This window comes from Lepus europaeus, chromosome 3 (assembly GCF_033115175.1).
Source record: "Lepus europaeus isolate LE1 chromosome 3, mLepTim1.pri, whole genome shotgun sequence".
Taxonomy (NCBI): Eukaryota; Metazoa; Chordata; class Mammalia; order Lagomorpha; family Leporidae; genus Lepus; species Lepus europaeus.
Window position 1 is genome coordinate 127,562,171 of NC_084829.1, and position 26,576 is coordinate 127,588,746.

Sequence of the window (26,576 nt, forward strand, 5' to 3'; positions counted from 1 at the left end):
TCTCCCATGTGGCTGCAGGGGCCAAGGACTTGGGCCATCCTCTGCTGCTTTCCCAGGAGCATTAGCAGGGAGCTGGATCAGAAATGGAGCAGCCGGAATTCAAATGAAGTACCCATACGGTATATACAGGCCAGGGCTTTAACCTGCTGTGCCACAGTGCCGGCCCCATCAGATGTTCTCTTCTACTACCCATTATCCGTTCAATAAATAATTATTAAGCACATTGTCTATGCTGAACCATACTTAGTACTAGAAATACAAAGTTTCATAGATAATATTTGATCTACCAAGGAATTTGAGTCCAGGCGGAGCTCAAAAACTACATTTGACAGGGCAAATCCTGCTGGCCACTGCTTTTCTAAATAAAGTTTTGTTAAGCCCTGGTCGTGTTATTTGGTTCCTGCATTATTTACAGTTGCTTTCATGCTGCAACATCAGAGTAGAGTAGTTGTAACAGAGTCCATCTGGCTGCAAAGCCCAAAATATTTACTAACTGGCCCTTTATAGAAAAAGTTGGCCAATCTCTTATCTATAGAATAAGACAAACAAGGCAAGAGTTAATGACTATTCAATCAGGTACATTCTTAGTGCCAAAGACACTGTGGTAACACAAAAGAGAGATATCTAGATTAGAATAGAAGGTCAGCAAAAATTTTCTCAATGGCATGATATTTGAGCTGATTCTGAAACTCTGAGTGGAGGTAATGAGACAAAAAGTGGTAAGACGTTTCATTAAGATCAGTAGGAACATTAAATTATCCAGGGAACTACAGTAATAACAAATGGAAAGCAAAGAATAGACATATTTCAGTGATGTTAGCTAGTTCTGTGCCTTCAATTTGTTGATTCTCACTACTCAGCATATAGTTGGAACTCACTACATATTTTATTGATCAAAACTTTAACTCTTAATTAAAAGACATTTATTTCAAAACCTAGATAATATTCGCCTTCTTTTAGTCCTTAAGATGACTGAACCATGAGCATTCTGGGGGTTTTTTGTTGTTGTTCACCCCCTGTCTTGGAGTAGAAATAAAAAGCCTCACTTTTTCATTGTTTTCAGTTGTAGAGGTGTACATAACGACTAACAGCAGAGTTTCATGAGGGAGAGGCAGTGGCAACTGTACCTGGAAAATTCATAGGCAATTCAAATGGTTGTGGGGGCTCACAATCTTCAATGTGTTCACAGATTTCAGCTATGATCTTCTTAATGTTGAGACCAATAATTTTAATCACTTCTCCCGTTGACAAACAGCATTCATTTCCAAACATTTCATAAATGGAGCCTGGAAAGAAAGAAAAGTAAAAGTCACTTTAGAAAAAGAATTACACAGTGAAGAGCAAAAGAGGAGTCAAAAGCCTCATACGACGTGTTTGTACTCAGTCTCTCCCTTAGCTTCCTACTAAAGAGGAATTTAATCAAGTCTGATAAAACATTCAGCATGTACCAGAAAAAATGTTAGATTTCCACTTCATCCACTGGGCAAAGTAAAAGCATTTTTCTTTATTATTGGAAATTGAGTTTATATGTCTTCAGCACCCTTAGCTCATCTCTCCAAGGTCAGCCTACAAACATGTCTTCTGCTGCTCGAATTTATGATCTATTTTTGCTGGGTCACAGAATTAGGCTCATACATGCCAATGATCTAAGTAAGTATGCAAACAGGGTTGTCAGACAATCCAAAGTCCAAAGACTGCACACAGAGCTCCATATTAAGATAATCTGATTGTTTAACTGACCTGGTTCTCTTCGCTATCATGAATATAGGACTTTTTGCCCACATTCATCAAACACATTGTGGTGTTTGATAAACTGGAAGCAAATTCTGGTATCTTTACAGCAATAGGGGGCAGTCCAAGCCAGATAAACGGAAACTTCATTTTTGTTCAGGATTTCAGTCTCTTTCTTGACAAACTTTTTATCATAGATGCTAAAGCTACACTTTCATTCATTAATTTCCTTTTCTTAAAAAAAATTCCTTTTCTATCCTCAGACAGACAGAGAGTGAGCAGTGAAATAATCCGATGACAACAGGAATGAGGAGAAGCAAAGGCACAGATAACCTACTCCCTATGAAAAGGGAACGACTTGGGACTCTATCTTTGACATATTATTTCTTTACAATGGAACAGTCAACTAAAGACTGATATACACAAACTTTGAGAATATCTGACTTTTTTATAAGGAGTTCATTTTTACTTACCTCCAAAATTATTTATTTTCTCTTTTACCACACTAAATGTAAACTGTATGAGCCCAGGGTTCTAGGGGGACATTGTAATTAGAATAATTCGAAAGCTTTAACATACAGGCAATTTACCAAGTGGCACAGCCAGCTCTAGGCAACCATCCCACTCTTCCTCCCAAAAAATAAAGTAAAATTCCTGACTTCATTTTTCTCCCAGGGCTGAAGTAACCTATGATCCACAACCCACCAGAAGCTGGAGGACACAGAAGACGCTGGCGCCCCTGTGGGAGTCAGCCTTGGGGGCAGAGTGGAAATGGAAAGCCTGTGCCCTAATATTGACGTCCTCTGTTCAGTGAGGTGCACTTTTACGACACACTAATCTGTTCCTCAGGCTGGGTAAATACTTTCACAATTCCCTCCTTTTCCCAAACCATTCCCTTAACTGTGTATGAGCCTGTGCTTATAGTTTCATTAACTCTAATACACAGAGTTATCAGCAGGTTCAAATAGTTTGTAGAACAAATTAAGATATTAAAAATTGATTTAAAAAATCCACAGAGCCATTTTCCTCCAGTGGATTCAGCATAGCTATCTGCTATGATCCACATTCAGCAATTAATCACATACAACATTTTATATCTTCAGTATTATCTCACCCTGTACTTAACTTTTTATGAATATAGTTTTTACTACTCCCAATTGAATTTTAACTTTATGAGACAAAATATTACACCATATTTTTACATGACAAGAAGTCAAATTCCCTTCTTCAATCAGTCAGTAAACTTTAATAAAATGCTACTAATGTATCAGGCATTGGGATTGGCAGTAAGGCATTAGAGATAAAATGCATAATCTCTGCCCCCTCCAAAGAATGGACAAGTAAGCAGACAGTTGCAAGAGATTATGAAGAAGCTATAATATAGGAACTACAGGGCATTTTGGGAGCATATCAGAAACATTTCATCAAGCAATTACATGGCAAAGGGATTAGGGAAGGATTCCTGGAGGAGACCACAGCGGAACTGAACTTTAAAGGTAAAGGAAGTGTTACAAGATACAAGGGCAGGTAGAGAGAATAATATTTGATAAGGTATCGAGATGCAAAAGAATCTGATATATTCCGGAAACTTCAAGCAGTTTGCTGTATCAAAAATGTAAACTAAAGGGCAGGCATATGCCACAGCAGTTAAGCTGCCACTTGGGATGTCTACATCCCATATTGGAGAACCTGGTTTGTGTCCCTTTGTCTTTGCTTCCAATCCAGATTCCTGCTAAATGTGTACCCTAGGAGGTAGCAGATGATGGCTCAAGTATTTGGGCCCTTGCCACCTACATAGCAGAACCAGAAGAAGTTGTGGGCCCCTCACTTTGGCCTGACCCCATCCTGCTCATCTGTATACAAATGGGGAGTTAACTTTGCAGTTAGAATAACAAACTGCTCATCTCCTTTTCAAACAAATAAAAATAAATGAATAAAATTTAAATATATATTATATATACATAATGTAAATAAGAAAGGACAAGTATGAAAAAGGGATAGCCTACATTTCTGGTTACCCGGCTCCAGGAACAAACACTAATTTAATGAGAGGTCTGTGATACTCTAGATATTTGTTACCCAAAGTATGGTCTAGCGCATCACCTGGGAGCTTGTTATCATCTTGGCCAGACCCCAGACCTGGTGAATTATAGCCTGCATTTTTAACAAGATCCGCAGATGATTTATAAGCACATAAAGTTTATAAAGCTTTGCTTTTGGCAATAAATGTGTAATTGAAATGGCCTCTGTTTTTAGATTGTTGCAAAAACTAACTGGAGAAGGAGAACAGGCCACGCAGAGGAAGCAGCCTGGGTCGCTGAGGTGGCGGATACTCTAAGTGGGGACAGAGAAAGGGAAAGGTTGTTAGTAGGGAAGTGACATAGAAAGATTTTCTGTGTCACATGAAATGGAACATAATGTAACCTAGCCTACCTGAGCTGATGCCTGTTGGGCTTAATTTCAATGCAAAGAGTGTTTAATTGTACTCAAAGATGTAAGGTATATCAAACTGGCCAACCGGGAATGGCATCCTGCTTTCAAAGGTTCACTTGAAATTCAAAATGAAAAGATGAACTTGTGTGAGATTACATATCAATTGACAGGGACTAGAAGCCAGGGGATTCTCTGCGGAGAGCATTCTGTAAATTTTAGTCACCGCACGAAAAGCTTTTGACTCTTCAGGTCTCTTGCCAAGCTTCTCTCTCCTTTTAAAAAATAAATAAATAAAAAGAAATTCATTTCTTTTGGCCCATAAGGAAAAGGACCTGAGACACATAATAATCTTTAGTATTTCTCTTTAATATTTTGTGACTTTCAATTTTTTGTAACCAAGAGAGCTGTTAATTCACTTTTAATAAAGAGAGTATTCACAAGCACCCAGCACTAGAAACTTCAGTCCATGCTAAGTAACAGCAGCATGGAGCAAATCTCAAAGCCTTGAAATTGGAAAGATGATTGTACCTTATAACCACTAAATAATGCCTCTTATAATAAGTTTTTTCCTTAGGGGTGATGCAAAATGGTAAATTTTTTAAAAGCCAACTTTCATAAACTCAGAACAACTACATATAATAATTACCACTGCTTTTTAAAATTTTTCTGAGATATATATCTGAAATATGTTTATGTGTATATAGTCATACATATTAAAATAGATTTCATTTCATTTTAACCACAAGACGTGGATTTTGAATATGCAAGTCTCGAATCTATTAAATCTTTACAGACTGATTCTTTCCAAGTCAGAGCATATGTATTCAGGATAATGCCAAACATCAGAGAAAGATGGAACAAAGTAGCCTGTTTGCAGTGATCAAACATCATCCCTGAAGGCTGTAATGAAAGAGCCATGTGCCTTTGAAATCACCTTTTCTATAATGCTACTTTGCTCAATAAAAATGACACATTAATATCCTTTTATGAGCTCATCCCTTGTTTGACAATCCATATAAGCAATGCTGTGATCACATAAGAACAGCCAAAACAATTGGTTCAATAGATCTTCTTCCATTTTCCCTACAAAGTTAAAAATGTGTGGCAGTCAGAAAAGGGGGAAGTACATTGTTTGGAGGTTTTCTCCCCTCAACACAAATGCATCCCTTTACCTCCTCACCAATATATCAAAATTCCAGCCAATCCTAAAGACTCAGCTTGTATCACCTTTAAAAATTTAATTGATGCCACACCTAAGTAAGAAGTAATTCATTCCTCCATATTGTAATAGCGCTTTCTATGTCTCCTCATAAGAGCTCTAATGGAGACACAAAGAGCTAACAGACTATTATCTATTGACCACTGATATTATGTACATTTTGAGATTTATTATCAGTTCCCAGAGGAGTTATCTTGTTTATATTTATACTTTTGTATACCCACAGTATAAAGGTTTTTCACTTACTAGATCCTTAGGGAATGTTGAGTCATAACTTACCTTTATCATAAAATTATAATAAATTATTTTTAATATAATGGTAGTCTTATACATTAGAAATGTAAAGCATGGTCAACTCAAGGTTTTAGCCTGAGTTATGTCTTCAGTTGGTATTTTTGACAGCAAATATAGAGGCATATGCTATATTAGGAGGCCACCTTGTGAATCTCCTAAACAAGGAGTAGTAAGGGTACACAATTCTATAATATTATTTCTATTTGCAGAGATCACCACTACCATATTTTTGCCACTTGTATATTGCTAGATTTGAGGCACGAGCTCAGGTGATGGTGCAATACAGATTTGGAGGTGTTGGAAAATTACATCTACAAAGCATAATTTATGGTCTGTGACAGCATACATAAAACCCACATCAGACTGGAGTTGCCAGTGGAGATGCCTGTTTTATACTCACAAATAGATTATTCCTTGCTTAAGAACTCTATAAATTATTAAGAAGGAACATCCTTACAGAAGAAACATTTAAGTGTGAAATTAATTTATTGGCAATCATATCCCTAGATATAGCGGTTGATAAGGCATTAAGAGATCGTAATAGTCACATGTTCAATTTTTCAAAAGAATATCAAGATAGCTCATCATAGGAATAAACCTTAAATAAGTATATGATTTCAAAACTCATTTATATGGTCCATCTTCCCTAAAGAGGATATTTTCATTCCCTATATGTAGAGACAAAGTTATTCTCACTAGATGAAGGATGTATCTAAAAAATGAGCAAATATGATATTTTATGCAGTATTCAAATAAGTAGGCATGAAAAAGCAAACGTATAGCTTTATTAGATATAGATTTTGCCAGTTGGTAGTGGAAACAACACAGAGAAGAATATCTAAACATAATCCAGGAAATGATTTTTCAAGATCAGAGAGACTCTTCACCCCCTCCCCCAAAAAACATCAGTATTAAGAGGGGAAATATTGGGATTGGATAGTAAGAAAAATGATGGCCACATGAAGGAGAATTACCATATAATCTCTCTACTCTTTGAATATAGAGTTCTTCATGTGAAGTGGAGGTGTGAGCCCAAAGATGGAAATATGGCAGTGCTGTAGTGAATGCTGGTGAGTCTTAACATATCTGAACATGGATGGAAAAGCAATAAAAGCCCCTGCCAACTGGAAAGGCTAGACCTTAGAGCAAAACAAAAATAAGAAATCCAGATTAAAGCTATAGTAGGGCCAGAAACTACAAAATCCCATCTTCCAACCACTCTGAGTGACCGACAAGCATGATATTCCAATGAGGAAGCTTTGTGGTTGAGGAAGAATGATTCACAATTTCATACACTAGCTAGAACTTATTTGTTGAATAGTAAAAACTATTATGTTAATAGATTTAGGAACTGATACTAATGGGATTTGCAAGTGTTGCTATACAAGAAGTCATTATTGTGGGTCTTTGTGTCAAGGATTATCAGAACAATGGAATTTTGGCATGTGCGCATATAAAATAAATATCCCTCCCATATAGCCACAAAATGTGTCTCTGGTGGAACAAATCAATGGTTCTACATCCTCTGCCACTATTATTGACCAGATAATATTCCCAAATTTCCTAAATTTTATCCACTCAAAATTATATCATAAATAATACCATAATTTCTTACAAGAACACTATCACATTGGTATTTGGCTTTCTTTTTTAGCAAGGACTTGCTTTCAAGTATGTTTTGTAGACATTATATATTTGTCTATGTTTTATACCTTAAATGTTAAACAAAGCTGCTGTAGTCTACCAATTTAAAATCAGAAACTTGTTCCTCACGTCCCATGTAATGAACATAGAAGGTCTGAAGGCAATGATTATAGAGAGATTCAAATTCCCTGTAATGTGTTCCTACCATACATAACAAATAAATAAAATTTTACTCTATCATATATTTCCATCAGTTCATTATCACTAATTAAGCATTTCATTAATTATTCTGCTGGTCAATTATAGTTTAGAAACTGAGAGTAAAAATTTAGGAATTGTTACAGAAATTTTGAAAAGCTATGTCCAGTGAATTAAATAATTATTTTACTTGCATTTTGAAAATCTATATTTTTATTTCATGGTTGTTAACTCATTTACACTGTATTGTATCAAAGCACAGGTCTGTAACAGATTGATAACTAAAACAGACTGGGCCTTCACAACAAATGTTCGAGAAGCACTTCCTGAAGGCATCAACTACAAATACATGACCACAGTCAGAACAGGAAACAAGGGTGTAGTCTAGAAACTTAGAGTAAAATTTAAACCTAGTGAGAAAGGAAAGCTACAACCTAATACACAAAGTCTTAATCAGTGTTATTAGTTCATCCATCAATGACACCATCAGCCTGGGTGCCCTAACTACGAGACATAGGAATTTTAATCAACTTGACAGTAACAGCTCTAATTGCAATTATTACATTGGCATTCGGATTTCTACAGTGTAGCCTTTGACTTGTGTGAGGCAGTGCTTGAGCCTAGTCGACCCCAGATGCCTTGAGTTGCTGAATCTGCACAATGAGGTCCAAAGCTTTGAGCAAGTAAAATCCTCCAGACTGTGGATTCTTTGAGTTCTACCTAAATAGCATGCTGGGTGTTCTCCATAAAAAGAATGGCAAATCTCTATAGTATATTCTACTATTTATTCATTGCATTACTAATCATCCATGACATATTTCCAGACAAATCCAAATATGGCCTCATAATCCTCCTCAACATAAAGTTCCAAATATCCAACAGCTGAAAAGTCAGGTATGAATTGTTCTCAGTCCAGTCTGCACTATGACTTACCTTCCTTTATTAAACCTCATTGGCTGATATTTCTTAAAGGGTTTAATCTTCAAATTAGGGTAATTTACTCCCAAAGGCTTAGTCAAAAGAAATCTGTCAGGATAATACAGTCCTTCTCAATCCAACATTAATTCTATGCAAGCTGCTTGACTGGAGGCACAAAGCATGTAACATCATAAGGATCACAACTTTATATAACCTAATGGCAGTTATAGAACAAATTTAAATTTCACGTGCATCTCTAAGCAAAGTTCCAGCAACTCTTATGATCTCTTGGATTGTTGAATTTCAGTGTCAGACAGAAACTTAAATATCCTTTTATCTCACCAATGTATTACAATGATTGAGTCCCTGTACAATATCTCTAGCAAGTGCTTGTCCAAACTATATTTGAACACTTTACCAGATGGAATTTATTTTAAGGTGATCTGCTTTGCTTTTGAGCAATTTTTCCTGTTCAAAAGCTGTTCATTTTATTGAGTGTAGTCTGTGTTCCTGTAAGATATACACATTAAAATTATCTTTTATCCCCTGGAATCACACAGAAAGAGATTATTTTAGCTTTTCTACACAAATCCTTAAAATGTTTGAAGACAGCTGTAACCAGGTGTCCTAGCTAACTCACAAAGCTGTCGAACACTCGGGATAGTTCTGGGCCTCTGCTTATAGGCTAGGTTGCCCTTTTGAAAACTACCTGAACCACAACATTCATAGATGCAAACAGTATCATTGCAGTTGTGCAACATAGTGTCCTGCCCCTGGAAAATGTGAGCATTATCTGCTCCAGGGGAGGCTGGATCCTACCATAAGGGATTCCCAAAGGAGGTTTTCTGGAATAAACACCGATCTTTGTACAAAGAAAAATTAATGATTTCGTAAAAGCTATAAGTGACTTTGCAACCAATAGTCAAAGAAATTCCTACAATAGAAAAATTAAAAATATCTTAAAGTCAAGTAGCAAATTTAGGAGAAAAATACTTTATCAGTGACTGGATTTTCCCCTGTATCCCTTCCACCTTGAAAGCAGACACAAGGATTATTTCCCCAGGAAAGAGAGAGCATTAGTCATTATTTAGCTTTGAAACTCAAAGAACTTCGATTACTTAAAGATAATAATCCTGAAAAATAGGCATTATTGGAAGGGAAGATTTTCACAATTACCAAAATCTCTTTATGTGAATAAAAGAATCAAATAATGGATGATTACTGAATAATAGATTTTTGAACCTAGAGAGATTTAGTGTATTATAACGTAAAGGAATTTGTCTACCCTGCTAAAAACAAAATGGTATTTTTTTCATTACATAGAAAAAATCAAATTATGATATTTTACTTTTGCTCTGAAAAACAATGCTTTGTAATTAGAATCTTCTGATTGACAAGAGACATTTCTAACTGAGAAAATTAAAAGACAAGTTAAGAAAAAAGGTCAGAGATTTATGCCTTGCAATTAATTTGGAGAGAGAATAGAATTCTCTGCAAATATCCTCGGGGAATGTGCCAGGCAAGGGGAGTGGCGAATTCACTGGAGAGCTGTCTTGGAGAAGATCGGGCAGAATGGATTTGGAGACAGATTTGAGGAGAGGTACAGAGATTTCCACAAAGAGCCTCACAAGTATCTTCTGTGATCAGTTTCAGGAAGCTGTCACTGCGGGTTATGACAAATGAGCATTCGGATGAACACTAAATCAACCTGAAGAAACAAGCTGTTTTTCAGTTCTGTCTGGTGTAGGTTTCCTTCAACAGCTACCGGAGTGTGCAGCAGATGATGTCTACGCGTATGTATCAGAGGTTCCCATGCCTACCCTCAGATTAGATGATTTACTAGGAAGACTCATAGAAGTCAGAACAGCTGTTACACTCAAGGTTACAGTTTGTGATAGATAAAGGATAAGACTACACAAAGGAAAAAGGTACACAGGGCAAAGTTCAGGAGAAATCAGACACAAGTTTCCAGCTGTATTCTCCCTTTGATGTCACACATAGGGAGCATAATTTTCCAATTGTCGATGGGTAACAACATACACAAACTATTAACAACCAAGGAAGTTCACCTGAGCCTGGATGTCCGGGGATTTTATTAGGGGTCTGTTAACATAGACATGGAGTACAATCGTGGCCCATCTTAACTACTCAATGTACCGGACCTTCTAAAATGCCAAGTTAACAGAGTGTGGCCCAGTACCTCATAAAAACAAAAACAGACATTCACAAGAAATGTTATTGTTGGTGTAAGCTACCAAGTGTGGTCCAAGGACCACAGCTACAATAATACTCTAAACAAGCAATATGATCAAAGGGCTTGGAGGGTATCTCCACAGAGCCAATCAAAGCCATCCTTTCTTTGAAATGTGTAATGTTTGAATACTCACAGTCTGCTGAATTAACCCTACTGAGAGCCATGGCTTAAGACCCTGCTAACTCTTGTTAGGAAAGAAGCTATCTATGACTAGGGAAGGGCAAAAGAGATTAATTGTGAGTCTTTTTTTTTTTTAAAGACTTATTTATTTATTTGAAAGGCAGAGTTACAAAGAGCCAGAAGCAGAACGAGAGGTCTTCCATTTTCTGGTTCACTCCCCAAATGGCTGCAACAGCTGAAACTGGACAGATTTGAAGCCAGGAGCCAGGAGCCAGGAGCCTCCTCCAGGTCTCCCACATGGGTGCAGGGACTCAAGGACCTGGGCCATCTTCCACTGCTTTCCCAGGCCATAACAGAGTTCAGAAGTGGAGCAGAAATGTAGCAGCCAGGACTTGAATCAGCACCCATAAGGGATGCCAGCACTGCAGGTGGTGGCTTTACCCGATATGCCACAGTGCTGGCCCCAAACTGTGTGTCCTTTCAATTGACAACTGGATATTGTCTAGGAGATATTCTAGGAATTGCCTAATTCTATATACAGAGAGAGAGCTTTGAATGACCGAGCCTTGTAGAAAATTGATAGAAATGTAAATTAATATTATCCATAGCAATACAAATATCTTCCATTCCAATAAAGATTATTTTTGCCAGTAGATACATAGTTCATTTATACCTTGTAGGAATGTTATCCTCTAAATGTTACATGTTTGAGGATGAAAATACGGTTTGAATATACTGAAAAATCACTTAGCATTCCACATGGCATTTTTACTTATGTTTGTGGTTTTAATGTCTAACTGATTTAAGCAGTTAAAATATTTCACAAGCTCAGCTTTTGTTTAAATGGGAGTAGTTTTAACCTTATGAAAAATTTCATTTGATCAGTCTCATTTTGGTTGCACAGAATTTGCATTCCTTTATAAGTATATGTAGTTATTCATAATGGAGGGTAAAATCCTTGATTTCTAGAAGTGTGTGATAGTATAAGGTAAAATCTCCAAAATCTATACTTGGTTGTACTGAAACACACCCAAATTAACATCTGTAAAATATTGTAGTTGACCTATAATATAGAGTGCCTTTCTTTGTATCTTTTTTGTATCCTGCTTTTCTTCCCCCTGTTTTCTGATTTAGTCAATTTTTTTAGTCTTTTTTTAAGAGGATAAATGAAAACAGATTAAAGATCTAACTGATCCTAAAAATATATTGAACATTCTCATATCTGTAATAAAGCATTATGCTCATTATAAACTACTTATTTACAATATTTATAATTGCAATCAGTGAGTAAGTGTTATAAAATACTGATTAATGATTAATATCATCACACAGTTATGTTACTTAATAGTTCAGGGAGCTGTAGCATAGCAGGTAAAGTCACTACCTGCAGTGCCGGCATCCCATATGGACATTGGTTCTAGTCTCGGTTCTAGTCTTGGGTACCCCACTTCCAATCCAGCTCCCTGCTATTGTATCTAGGAAAGCAACAGAGGATGGCTCAAATCTTGGGCTCCTGCACCCACATAGGAGATCCAGAAGAAGCTCCAGACTCCTGGGTTCAGAATGGCCCACCTTCAGCCATTGTGCCCATCTGGAGAGTGAACCAGCAGATGGAAGATCTCTCTGTCTCTCTCTCTTTCTCTCTCTCTGTCTCTCCCTCTCTTTCTGTCACTCTGTCTTCTGAATAAGTAAATATATCTTTAAGAAAATAAATAAATAAATACTTCAATCTATTTTTGCAAATAAAATCCTTTCTTGTAGTCTTCCCACGCCAGAATAGATCTATAAAGAATTTAAATATCATTTACTTTGAAGAATGGTAAATATTCTCAGTTTCTATGTTTTATAGGGTCAAATAAACTAGCAGATGCTAATGGAAGACAAAAAGAACTCTAGGACTACTTAGATTGACTTTTACATTAGCTAAGACTGTTAGTAACCAAGAAAATAATTGTCTTTCTGTACTCTTCCATAATGACTATTCCATTCTTCTTGTGGAGGGAGGAAGAATGGAGAAGACTGAAGAATTGCTTTAGGTATATAAGCCATTGTCATTCTTGGGAAAATTTTGAAGCAAAATTTGACTTAAATGCAGCTGTTTTTAGTCAAACAATTTCTGTATAGAATAATGGTATTTCCAAAGCTCACAGAAAATACAATTTTTTAAATTTCATTTTTTCATGTAGCTAAACTTGGAAAAATAGACCGTGAGACAAAAACTAAAAAGAAACAAAGAAGGTCACTACAACAAGTGAATTTTAATACAATATGAAAGTTATGACAATTGTTAAATGTGTTTGTACCCAATGCCCAGGTATCCCATTTTATAAAATAACCATTATTAGATCTAATGGGAGAGCTAAGTTCTACTATAATAGTCAAGTAAACAAAAATGAAAATTGGTGCATTTTCATCAATGGACAAACATATAGAAAACAGATCAAGGAATGTGGGGAAATTAGTCACATGTGGCAATTCAAAGATGGCACCCAAAGGAAGTAAGGTGGGCGGTACCCAAAGTCGTTTACCACCAAAGCTGATTGGCCACGCAGCATCAGGGGAAGTGACAACTGATGATGAGTGTACAGACATATGGCTGGTCCTGTAAAAAGTCACCCCGTAAAATGACCTTTTAAGTAATTGGTTGGTCCTTATGCCCTGCCCCAGTAATCCTACGGTCTTGTGCTTTAAAAAGTTTTGCTACACGTGCAATAAACCGAGTTCTTGCCTGCTTGACTTGACTCCCCACTGCGTCTGACTGTCTCTGGGATCGGGAGGCTAGGGAATGGGCGAGCGGCGCACTTACCTTTCTTCGGAGCCAGTCCATCCTCGTTCGGGTGGACTAAGACCCTACAAAGGAATAAGTATTAAACTGCACTATAGACAAAATGGAACCAACAGAAATTTACATTGAACAACTGCGGAATTCAAATCACCATATGGAAATTCTCTAGGATACACCACATATTACACTACAAGTCTCAGTAAATTTAAAAAAAATGAATAATATCATGTACTTTTCCTGAATACAATGGAATAAAACTAGAAAGAACAACAAAATAAGCTCAATAAACAAATAAATCAGTACCTAGCAACATGCTCCTGAATGAACTATTGGTCATTGAAGAAATCAAAGATAATTAAGAAATTATCTGAAACTAATGACAATGAAAATACAACATACCAAATCTTATGGATTACATCAAAATCTGAAGCGTGGTTATAGCAAAAATCACCTATATTCAAATAACATAAAAGATCTCAACTAAACAACCTAACAATGCACTCAAGAAAAACGAAAAAAACTTAGTAAGAGGAAAGCAGTATTAAAGATCAGTGCAGGAACAAATGAAATAGAAACTAAAAAAAAATAATAGAAAAGATCAAAGAAATTAACAGGTTTTTTGGGGGAAGGGTAAACAAAACTTGATGAATTTTTAGTTAAACTAAAAAAAGAGAGAATACTCAAATGAATAAAATCAGAAACAAAATAGGTGATATTACAATAAATAAAACAGAAATGTAGGGCTGGCACCGTGGCTCACTTGGCTAATCCTCCGCCTGCGGCGCCGGCACCCCGGGATCTAGTCCCAGTTTGGGTGCCGGATTCTGTCCTGGTTGCTCCTCTTCCAGTCCAGCTCTCTGCTGTGGTCCAGGAGGGCAGTGGAGGATGGCCCAAGTGCTTGGGCCCTGCACCCGCATGGGAGACCAGGAGGAAGCACCCGGCTCCTGGCTTCGGATCAGCACAGTGCCGGCCATAGCGGCCATTAGGGAAGTGAACCAACAGAAGGAAGACCTTTCTCTCTGTCTCTCTCTCACTGTCTATAACTCTCTCTCTGTCTCTCCCTCTCACTAACTCTGCCTGTCAAAAAATAAAAAAATAAATAAAAAATTAAAAAAAGAAATGTAATTTGCATTTGCACTAGCAACTATTACAGGACAATGTGACAGAAACAACTACATGACAAGAAATGGAAAAACCTAGGAAAAATTTTGTGTACATATAACATACTAAAATTGAGTAATAAAAACTGAAAATCTGAACAGACCAAGAACAGATACCGTGACTGAATTAACAAACATAAATCTCCCAACAAAGAAAATTTCGGGGCCACAGGGCTTTTTTTTTTTTTTAATATTTATTTATTTATTTGAAAGTCAATGTTACAGAGAGTAAAGCAGAGAGAGAAAGGGGGAGAGAGAGAGAGAGAGAGATTCCATCTTCTCCCCCAGATGGCCTCAACAGCCAGCTATGGGTTAGGCCAGAGCCAGGAGCCAACAGCTTCTTCCAGGACTCACATGTGGCCAGCAAAGACCCAAGCACTTGGACCAGTCTCTGCTACTCTTCCCAGGCCATTAGCAGGGAGCTGGATTGGAAGTAGAGCAGCTGGGTCTCAAATGAGCATCCATGTGGGATGCCAGCATTTCAGGACATGACTTAACCCGCTATGCCACCATGCAGGGCTGGAACCACATGACTTTAATGCTGAATTCTACCAAACCTTTAGGGAATAAATAACAGCAATTCTCAAACTAATCCAAAGAATGAAAAGAGAGCAAACCCTTCCAAACTCAATCACTGAGGCCAGCATTACCTTGATTCCAACACATTTGTTACATACTGTCTAAAGAACTGGATGGAAGGAGCTAGCAGGCTCCAAACACAAAGAAAAGAGAAGCAAATGGAAAAATGAATGTCTGGTTCGACTAGTGTGTGCAATTCATGTGATATAACATTACACTCTACACCATAAAACATACAAGTATTAGACACTAATTAGAAATTTTTTTAAAAAATAAAGAATAAAGCCTTTAGAGAAAGAAAACTTCAGGATTCAGAGATAGGCAAGAAAAGTTTTTAGTTTTCATACAAAAATTCTGATCAATAAGAGGAAAATATACTGAAATAAATCAGGCTTAATCCTGTCTCCGTATTTGGGTGACAATGTTTGACCCAAAGCAGTGTCTATACATAGGGATGTGCATCACAGTCTAATGTGTAACAAATTGTAACCTAAGAATATACCCTTAGCATGAAGGCACTGAGTCTCAGCCAATACAGCAGTCAGTTTAAGGAAACCTCAGGAGGCCAACTGATCAGATTCTGCCCATATAAGGCAAATGTAACTATAGCCAGATTTTTTTTCTGTATGTCATTGCCCTTTCTCTAGCTGTAAATGTAACCTGTTCCTACATTGGGATGGCTCATCTGTAACCACCTCTGGTCTAGAAGGTGGCCTAGATGTAGAAACTTCCTCTTGCCCAAACTTTGTTAAATTTAAGTAGTCTTGGGGCTGGTGCTGTGGCGCAGTGGGTTAATGCCCTGGCCTGAAGCACCGGCATCCCATATGGGTGCCGGTTCGAGACCAGGCTGCTCCACTTCCTGTCCAGCTCTCCACTATAGCCCAGGGAAAATAGCAGAAGATGGCCCTAGTCCTTGGGCCCCTGCACCCATGTGGGAGACCAGGAAGAAGCTCCTGGCTCCTGGCTTCAGATCGGCACAGCTCCGGCCATTGCGGCCATCTGGGTAGTGAACCATTAGATGAAAGCCCTCTCTTTCTCTCTCTCTCTCTCTCTCTCTCTCTCTGCACCTCTCCTCTCTCTGTGTAACTTTTTCAAATAAATAAATAAATCTTTAAAAAATTTTAAGTAGTCTTAATTTTTTCATTTGATAAAAACTTGATAAATTGGGTTTTATCCAAATCAACAAATTCTATTCTGTGAAAGCCATGTGAAGAGAATGAAAAGACAAGCCACAGATTGGAAGATAATATTTGCAAATCATATATCAGAACATAGAATGTATAGAAAACACTTAATTAAACAGTAAAAATTCAAACACTCTAATTAGAAAATGGGCAAAAGACACCAATAGACATTTTACCAAAGAGGATATACAGATGGTAAATGAACACATTGTTAGTTGGTAGTGAAGTGCAAATTAAAACCACAATGCAATATCACTATACACTGTCAAAATGACTAATATAAAAATATTGAAAGCACCAACTGCTGGCAAGAACATAGAAAAGCTGGCTTACTTGTATATTTGTTAATGGAATTTTATAGTAGTTTCTAAAAAAAAATTAATCTACATAGAGCTATCATGTGACCAGCCCTGTCACTCATGGGCATTAATCTAACAGAAAAGCAAACTTGAATTTTCACACAAAACTTGCATATTAATGTTTATAGAAGCTTTATTAATAACAGCCAAAAACCAGACTAGATTTCTTCAAGATGTGATTAGTGAAAATGTGGAATGCCACTCAACAATTAAAAGCAATAAGATACTGATACACCCTCAAATCTGGGTGAATCTCAGTGAAAAACACCAAACACAAAAATTTAACTATTTCAAGTCTCTATTTTTTTAATTTATTTTTCAAGAGGCAGGCAGACAGAGAATTCCTATCTACAAGTTCAAGCCCTAGATGCCCAAAATGGACCAATAACAGCTAGGGCTGGAGCCAGGAACCAGGAACTCAATCCAGGTCTCCCTCATGGGTGGCAAGAATCCATGTACTTGAGCTACCACCTGCTGTCTCCCCGAGTGTGCACAGTTAGGAAGTGGAAGTCAGGAGCCAGAGCCGGGTATCAAATCCAGATACTCTGATGTGGTTAAACTGCTGGGTTTAATGGGGGACAGGGATTTGGCCTAGTCACTGAGTCTCTTTTTCCGTAACATTTTTGAAATGATAAAAGTGCTGAACAGATTGGTGGTTGAAAGGGGTTAAGGGGATGGTGGGGAAGTTGGAGGAAACTGGGTATGGCTAAAGAAGGGCAACATGAGTGATGGGATGATAAAAATGTTCTGTGTCTTCACTGTACCAATATTAACACCCTGGCTGTGATCTCATACAACAGTTTTGGAAGTTGTTACAAAGCGGGAATTGGGTAAAGGATACAAGGTAATTTTCTGTATTTCTTAAACCTGCAGGTGACTCTGCCATTATCTCAAATTGAAAGTCAGATTTTAATAAATCAATGTGTATGCTTTCATAGGCTCTACAGCCCGACTTTCACACGAGTGACAGACTGAGGAAGGTCAGGTCAAGCACACGCACGCAAGGTGAAAGCATACTAGGAGCCTGAGGAAAATGTTATCCTTGAAACTACAGTCAGCCTTAGGAGACTCATGATAGCCAAGATAGAGGCAGCTGTTACACTGACACGCAAGAGGATATAAGCCTGTTCTCACCTGAGGACGCCCAGGAGAGCTACAAAGCTCTACTGTCCAATAGAACTACTCACAATGTAGAAACACTGCAATATGAGATATCTGATGCTACAGCTAACAGCTACACTGATCCATCAACACTTGAAACATAACTAATGTAACCGAGGAACTCTAGTTTTAAATTGATTTACTTTTAATTAATTTAACTTTAAATGGCTACATACAGCCAGTGGCTATAGTTCTGAACAAAGCAGTTCTATAAAAATGCAAAAAGAGAGCTGAAGTCGTGCTGTTATTACTGGACAGTTATAATCAAAACAGCCTGGTACTGAAGAAACAACCTGGCATGAGAATAGACATGTAGACCAATGGTACAGAATAGAAACCACAGAAATTACTCCACACATCTACAACCAACTGATATTCGATAAACAGGCTAGAACTAATCCTTGGAGAAAGGACAGTCTCTCCAACAAAAGGTGCTAGGAAAAATTATATCTCTGCATATAGAAGTATGAAATAAGATCCCTACCTTATATCTTATAAAAAATCAATTCATAATAGATCACAGATCTAAATTTAAGGCATGAAACTATCAAATTACTAGAGAGAAAACATTGCAAGACATTGGCATAGGCAAAGTTTTCTTAGATGAGACTCCAGAAGCACAGGCAATAAAGGCATAAATAGAAAAATGGGATTGCATCGTGCTAAGAAGCTCTGCACAGAAAAGGAAACACTGATAAAAGTGAAAGTGCAACTGACAGAATGAGAGAAAATGTTTACAAACTATACATCTGATAAAGGATTAACATCTAGAATATATAAGACCCTCAAGAAACTCAGCAACAACAAAACAACCAATCCATTTAGGAAACAGGCTAAGGATATGAACAGACATTTTTCAAAGAATGCAATACAAATGCCCAACAGACACATGAAAATATGCTCAGGAGCACTAGCCATCAGGGAAATGCAAATAAAAACCACAATGAGGTATCATCTCACAAGTAAGAATGACTATTATCCAAAAATAAAAAAAATAACAAATGTTATGGAGGATATAGAAGAAAAGTACCCAAATTTTCTGTTGGTAAAAAATGAAACTGTACAACCATTATGGAATACAGCATAGATATTCCTCAGAAATCTTAAAATAGATCTATTATTATGAACCAGCCATTCCATTCCTGGGAATTTACCCAAAGGAAATGAAGTCAACATGTGAAAAGAGTTATCTGTACTCCCATGTTCACAGCAGCTCAACTCACAATAGCCAAGATATGGAATCAACCCAGATGCCTATCAACTGATGACTGTATAATGAGATTGGGAAGGACACACACCTCTGGGTATTTTCTGAAAGAGAGGACACTCCACTAAGCCACAGAGGAATAGTCCAAAGATAAAAACCATCACTGGGTTTAAAAAAATAATCATCTCCACAAATGCCTAATAATAAATGCAACAATTCAAGAAACAAGAATAAGGAAGACAACATGACACTGACAAAGGAACACAATAACATTTCAATATAGAATGTGAAGGAGAAGAGATTGAAGAAATTCCAGAAATGGAATTCAAAAAATTGAACATAGAAGTAATCAGAAGCAAATCCATGAAGTAAACAAATCTGCATACATGGCATGAAAGAAAATTTTTTTCATTAAAATGAGATTTTAAAGAGAAATCAAAATGAAATATTGGAAATGGAAAATACAATAGAAGAAATTAAAAATTTGGTAGAAAGCCTAAACAACAGAATTGGTAAAGCATCAGAAAGAATATCTAAGTTAGAAGAAAAATCTCTGGGTTTTACAATCAGACCAAAAAGAAGAATAAATTAGAAAACTTAAAAACAATGTTGGAGATCTACAGGATATTACTAAATGACCCAACATAAGGGTCTTATGAGTTCCTGAAAGCATGGAAAGAGAGAATGGATTAGAAGGTTTTTTATTGAAATAATTACAGAAAACTGCCCTAATTTCGAGAAAGAAGGGGATGTCCAAGTATAGGAAGTACACAGAACTCCTAATAGACATGCTCCTGAGTGAACTGTGGGTCACTGAAGAAATCAAAAGAGAAACCAAAACATTTCCAGAAATGAATGAAGATGACAATACAACATATCAAAACTTATGGGATACAGCAAAAACAGTGTTAAGAGTAAAGTTTATAGTAATTGGTGATGGAATCAAGAAATTGGAAAGGCCCCAAATAAAGGAGTTATCAATGAATCCCAGGGATATAGAAAAACAATAGCAAATCAAACTCAAAACTAGTAGGAGAAAAGAAATAATTAAAGTTAGAGGGAAATAAACAAAATAGGAACCAAAAAAATACAAAAGTTCAGTGAAACAAAAAGCTGGTTTTTTTGAAAAAATAAACAACATTGCCACACCATTGGCCCAACTAAACAAAAAAAGGAGGGAGAACACCAAGTTAATAAAATTAGAGATGAAAAAGGAAATGTTACAACAGACACCACAGAAATAAAGAGAATCATCAGAAATTACCACAAAGAGCTGTTTCCCAACAAATTTGGAAACCTAGAAGAAATGGATAGATTCCTGGACACAAACAACCTATCTAAATTGAGCCATGAAGATACAGAAAACTTAAACAGACCAATAACCAAGACAGAAATTGAATCAGTAGTAAAGACCCTCCCAAAAAAGGAATGCCCAGGACTGGATGGCTTCACTGCTGAATCCCATCAGACATTTAAAGAACTCACTCAAATTCTTCTCAAGCTATTCAAAACAATTGAAAGAGAGTGAATCCTCCCAAAATCCTTCTATGAAGCCAGCATCACCTTAATTCCTAAACCTAGAAAATATATAACAGAGGAAGAGAAATATAGACCAATTTCATTGATGAAAATAGACACAAAAGTGTTTAATAAAATACTAGCCAATCAAATTCAATAGCACATCAGAAAGATCATTCACTTGGACCAAGTGGGATTTATCCCTGGTATGCAGGGATGGTTCAACATTCACAAATCAATGTGATACATCACATTACCAAATTGAAGGACAAAAACAATATAATTATCTCAATAGAAGATATGGAAGTAACCCAAATGTTCATCAACAGAAGACTAGATAAAGAAATTATGGGATATGTACACCATGGAATACTACCAAGTAGTTAAAAAAAAAATCCTGTCACTTGCAGCAAACTGGATGAAACTGGAAAACATCATACTTAAGCTAGTCCCAAAAGGACAAATACCTTACGTTCTTCCTGATCTGTGATAATTAATGGAACATGTAAAAGGTAATCTATGGAAGTGAAATTGACACTTTGTGATGCAATGATTTTGAACAGACCAGACCTTGTGTCAACTGTTGAGGAACAATTTTTTTTTCTTTTTTTTTTCTTTTTTTTTGACAGGCAGAGTGTATAGTGAGAGAGAGACAGAGAGAAAGGTCTTCCTTTTGCCATTGGTTCACCCTTCAATGGCCACTGCGGCCAGCGCATCGCGCTGATCCGAAGCATGGAGCCAGGTGCTTCTCCTGGTCTCCCATGCGGGTGCAGGGCCCAAGCACTTGGGCCATCCTCCACTGCCTTCCCGGGCCATAGCAGAGAGCTGGCCTGGAAGAGGGGCAACCGGGATAGAATCCGGCGCCCAGACCGGGACTAGAACCCGGTGTGCCGGCGCTGCAAGACGGAGGATTAGCCTGTTGAGCCACGCCGCCCGCCCAATTTTTTTTCATACTACTTGTGTTAAACTTTTTACTTAGTATAGAGTTAATCATATGTGTATAAAGTTAATTGAAAATAAGAATGGGAATAGGAGAGGGAGGATGAAGAGGGGTGGGAATGTGGGTGGGAGGGCAGGTACAGTGGGAAGGATCACTATGTTCCTAAAGTTGTACTTATGAAATGGGTGAAGTTTGTATTCCTTAAATGAAATGTTTCTGGGGGTGAAAAATGTTTCTGGGGGTGAAAAAAAAGCATGTGCTTTGCAGACCTCCTTCTATGGTACTGCAGCTTTCTGGATGCTTCTGTCCAGGACTCTATGCCTTTGCAAAAATCTGTCTCTCTGTGGAAGGGATTGTTTGTGAGAGAGAGAGAGAGGGAGAGAGAGAAATGAGTCTGATGCTTGGGTTGTCATATCCAGGTGAACATAAAGTTAATATTGCACAGAAAGTGATTACCCAAGCAGCAGTTCCTTCTTCCAACAACCATGCTGCTACAGCTGAGGAGTTCTTCCTGCTTGAGTGGGTCCACATGCACAGGCCACACTGAGACCAGCATCTCATCATGAAGGGAAATTCTGCATCAAGGAACATGCACCTTTACAGATTTTATTTTCCTCTGTTTCATCTAACTTTTTTAAAATATTTATTTATTTGTTCGAAAGGCAGAGCTACAGAGAGGCAGAGGCAGAAGCATAGAGAGAGAGAGAGAGAGAGAGGTCTTCCATCCACTGGTTCACTTCACAGATGGCCACAATGGCCAGAGCTGAGCCAATCCGAAGCCAGGAGCCAGGAGTTTCTTCCACATCTCCCACATGGGTACAGAGGCCCATGGACTTGAGCCATCTTTTACTGCGTTTCCAGGCCATAGCAGAGAGCTGGATCAGAATTGGAGCAGCCGGCACTCAAACCAGCACCCATATGAGATGCCAGCACTGCAGGCAGTGGCTTTACCTCCTATGCTACAGCACTGGCCCCTCATCTAATTTTTCAACCCTGAACATTTTTGCATGAGAACATGTTTGGGGGTTGGCGCTGTGGTGCAGTAGACTGAGCCTCCGCCTGTGGCACCAGCATCCCATATGGTTGCTGGTCCCTGTCCCTGCTGCTCCTCTCCTGATACAGCTCCCTGCTAATGGCATGGGAAAGCAGTGGAGACGGAACATGTGCTTGGGTCCCTGCACCCATGTGAGAGACCAGGAAGAAGCTCGTGGCTCCTGGCTTCAGATCAGCTCAGCTCTGGCCATTGTAGCCATTTTGGGAGTGAACCAGTGGACGGAAGACCTCTCTCTGTGTGTCTCTTCTGTCTCTCCCTCTCTCTGTCTGTAACTCCTCCTCTAAAATAAATAAATAAATAGAAATTATGATATATACATACACACACATATGATGGAATACTACTTGGCCATGAAAAAAATGAAATCCTGTCTTTCACAACAAAATGGATGCATTTGGAGACCATCATGCTTGGTAAAATAGCCAGTACCAAAAAGAAAAATAAGTTTCTCTGATTCGTGGCAACTAATACCCAGAGTACAAAAAAGATAATGTATATGAGCAAAATTGACATTTAGAGATTTAATTATTGTTTATAGCCCTTGTCTATATTCTTGTGGAACAGTGATTTTTCTAATTACTACTTATTGAATTCTTCATTTAGTAGAAAGTTAAGCTTGTGTTTATAAAGTAAATTTGATGTATGTCATTGTAAAAATCAGAAGAAAAATAAGGAAGAAGGAGTGGGGTGGCAGCAAATGGGGAGTTAGGCTATATCATTATGCTCTTAAAACTATATATATGAAATTGGTTACCTATATAAATGAAAAATATTTTACAAAGAGAAAATTTGAGCATCTCTTTATCACCTTCATATCCTCTCACGTTAATTCAGCAACAAACAAGGGGAAGTTCAATCTTGTACATATGTAGTAACTATTATATGATTATCACTCAATAGGGTCACTCTGGATGACTTATTAATATTGATAATGGAAAAGGAATTATAAAAAGTAAAAATATCACTTTATAGATGTGAACAAATGAACATATTAATGGATTATTGAAATTCCATGTCTAGCTAATTTAATCTGATTACAAAACAAGCAGTGACATGTAGGCAATAAAATGCATTTTGTTAAAGAAAGTTTTCCAAAGAGCTGCCTGCTATAGAATGGCAAGAATCATGCAGGGCAAGGAGATGTGTTACAAGGCAATCCAGGCATGCATGACTGCCTAAACAGAGGGCAGCTGCAAATATCAAAATGGCCCATTAGGAACTGGTGGGAAAAAAATAGAAAAATGAGACCAAACTGACTTACAGATTGAGGTGTTAAGGTACCAAGAGAATGGTGGTATACTAATGTTCAATGGTGTGAAGAAATTGGGAAAGAAGCAATGAGCTCAGTTCTTGATGTATTTGTTCTGATACCAAGGGTCATTCTTAAAGATGTCTAGCTTCTCTTAAAAAAAAAAAAATACATAATCTGCCCCAGAATCAATAGGGAGAGGTTTTTTTTTTTTTTTTTTGACTGGCAGAGTGGATAGTGAGAGAGAGAGACAGAGAGGAAGGTCTTCCTTTTTGCCGCTGGTTCACCCTCCAATGGCCGCTGCAGCCGGCTCATCACGCTGATCCGAAGCCAGGAGCCAGGTGCTTCTCCTGGTCTCCCATGCGGGTGCAGGGCCCAAGGACTGGGACCATCCTCCACTGCCTTCCCGGGCCATAGCAGAGAGCTGGCCTGGAAGAGGGGCAACTGGGATAGAATCCAGTGCCCCAACCGGGACTAGAACCCGGTGTGCCGGCGCCGCAAGGCGGAGGATTAGCCTGTTAAGCCACGGCACCGGCCAGGGAGAAATTTTAAAACATAGTCTCTTGCCCTGTACTCCAAAATGCTCAATCAGAATCTCCAGGGTGGAACCCAGGAATATGTAATACTTCAAATTTGTAACAAATACTATTACAAATCACTAACTAAAAGGAAATCAGAAGACTGAAATACTAACCAGAAAAATATATATGTATATTTACAAGTTAGCTAAAATTATTTGGGTTAAAACAAAACAACTAACATTACGATTAGATCTGCTCCACTGAAAGTGAAAACAATAGAGCACCTGAGACATGTGTGGAGATGAACGGTTAAGATTAATAGAATATGCACGGAACTCACTTAAAATACTCAGGCATCGAAAATGAGATATACTTGTATATGTGCAATAGTTGCAGTCCCAGAAAGGTGAAGGAAAATGCTAGTTAACATATGAAATCTACTAACCAGAAATATAAACCCAGGGTGGCTACTTAACATGCAAAAAAACTAATCAATAGCTCACATTCTTAAAATAACTATCATAAAATCACTTACTTTTATCTACTATTAACACATATCTTCTTAATTTGAGTAATGAGTATTGGGAAGGCTGCTTCGGGGTGAAATAAGTGGTGTTGAAAATGTATTTGTAAGTTCCAATTATCACATCCATCCACCTGGTCTTGCTAAGAGGTTTAAGACTATTGTGAGCCAACTGGTTCAAAGCAGTTTGTTACCAAGTCTAACTAGAAGGGTAGCTGCATCCAGCTGCTACTGTTGGAGAAATCTCTAATGAATTTTTCATGCAAGGTAGTGTTAGAGATCCTCAAAAGACAAACAGCTGGGACTACATGGAGCTGATCATATCACTGCTTTTATGCCTGCAAAAAAAAAAACAAAAAATTTGCATGTAGCCATTTTCATTGTTTCAGACAAGTAAGTTTGCAGAGAAAAGACCCATAATCCATCATCTTCACTGACTGAGGGCTCCTGATATCAATCCCAAACAGCCAAATAATAGCCAGTGACCAAATCAATTCTAGTCTGTTTGCAATAAATGCCATTTTCTTCACAAAGTTTCATCTGGTTTTCTTTAGATTTTTTTTAAAGATTTATTTATTTGCTTGAAAGGCAGAGTTACAGAGAGGCAGAGGCAGAGAGAGAAAGAAAGAGAGGTCTTCCATCCACTCTTTCATTCGCCAAATGGCCGCAATGGTTGGAGCTGAGCCAATCCGAAGCCACGAGCCAGGAGCTTCTTCTGGGTCTCCCATGTGAGTGTAGGGGCCCAAGGACTCAGGATATCTTTTACTGCTTTCCCAGGCCATAGCAGAGAGCTGGATTGGAAGTGGAGCAGCTGGTACTCGAACCCGGCACATATGGGATGCCGGCACAACAGGAGGCGACTTTACCCGCTAAACCAAAGCACTAGCCCCTTGTTTAGTTATTGTTAATAAGACAGAAGTTACTTAAATATATAAGAGCTGTTATATTTTACTAAGCACTGTGTGTGTGTGCGCGTGTGTGTGTGTTTTAAATGTGATACTTTCTTGAGTAATTCTGCTTTGTTTGGCTAAGGGGTCTGAATTAGTAAAGTAACTACTGTGAAGTCCAACAGTAAAAACAGAATGTCACAGGTCACTTTTCAGATGAATGGCATCCATCAGCCGTTAATTTGTGCTGTCAATTTTTTTTAGCAAGAATTCACAAGTAAATGATGTCATTTTCCTAAGAAGAGAATAGCCTTAATAAGCAGAAATAAAAATGTCTATTCTTCCTTCTTTCTTTAGTGGATTAAAACACTCATTTATGCTTTAAAGCATGCGTCAAAATGGGATATAATTTGGTATGTGTCAACTTAGGAAAAAAGCCCCTTTTTCAAAATAATATTCATATGCACAGAAAAAGTCCCCATATTATATGAAAATTCAGGTGGCTTCCAGTTGAAGAAACCATACAAATCAGGAGTGATCACATTAACACATAGCACCGTCCTGAAATGTCTTTTCAACTGTTAACATCTATTTCTAGGACGCCTGGACTGCTTGGACAGTTAAGACAAGGATAATTC

The 26,576-nt window shown here is 37.8% G+C and overlaps 1 protein-coding gene across 1 annotated transcript in view; it reads right to left on the minus strand.

Moving 5' to 3' along the window:
* Nucleotides 1-26,576, minus strand: part of THEMIS (thymocyte selection associated) — a 262,004-nt gene that overhangs the window by 211,251 nt on the left and 24,177 nt on the right. The window contains exon 2 of the mRNA XM_062187262.1: nt 1,128-1,286. Within this exon, the coding sequence (XP_062043246.1) occupies nt 1,128-1,286 (159 nt within the window). The remainder of the gene's footprint in view (nt 1-1,127; nt 1,287-26,576) is intronic.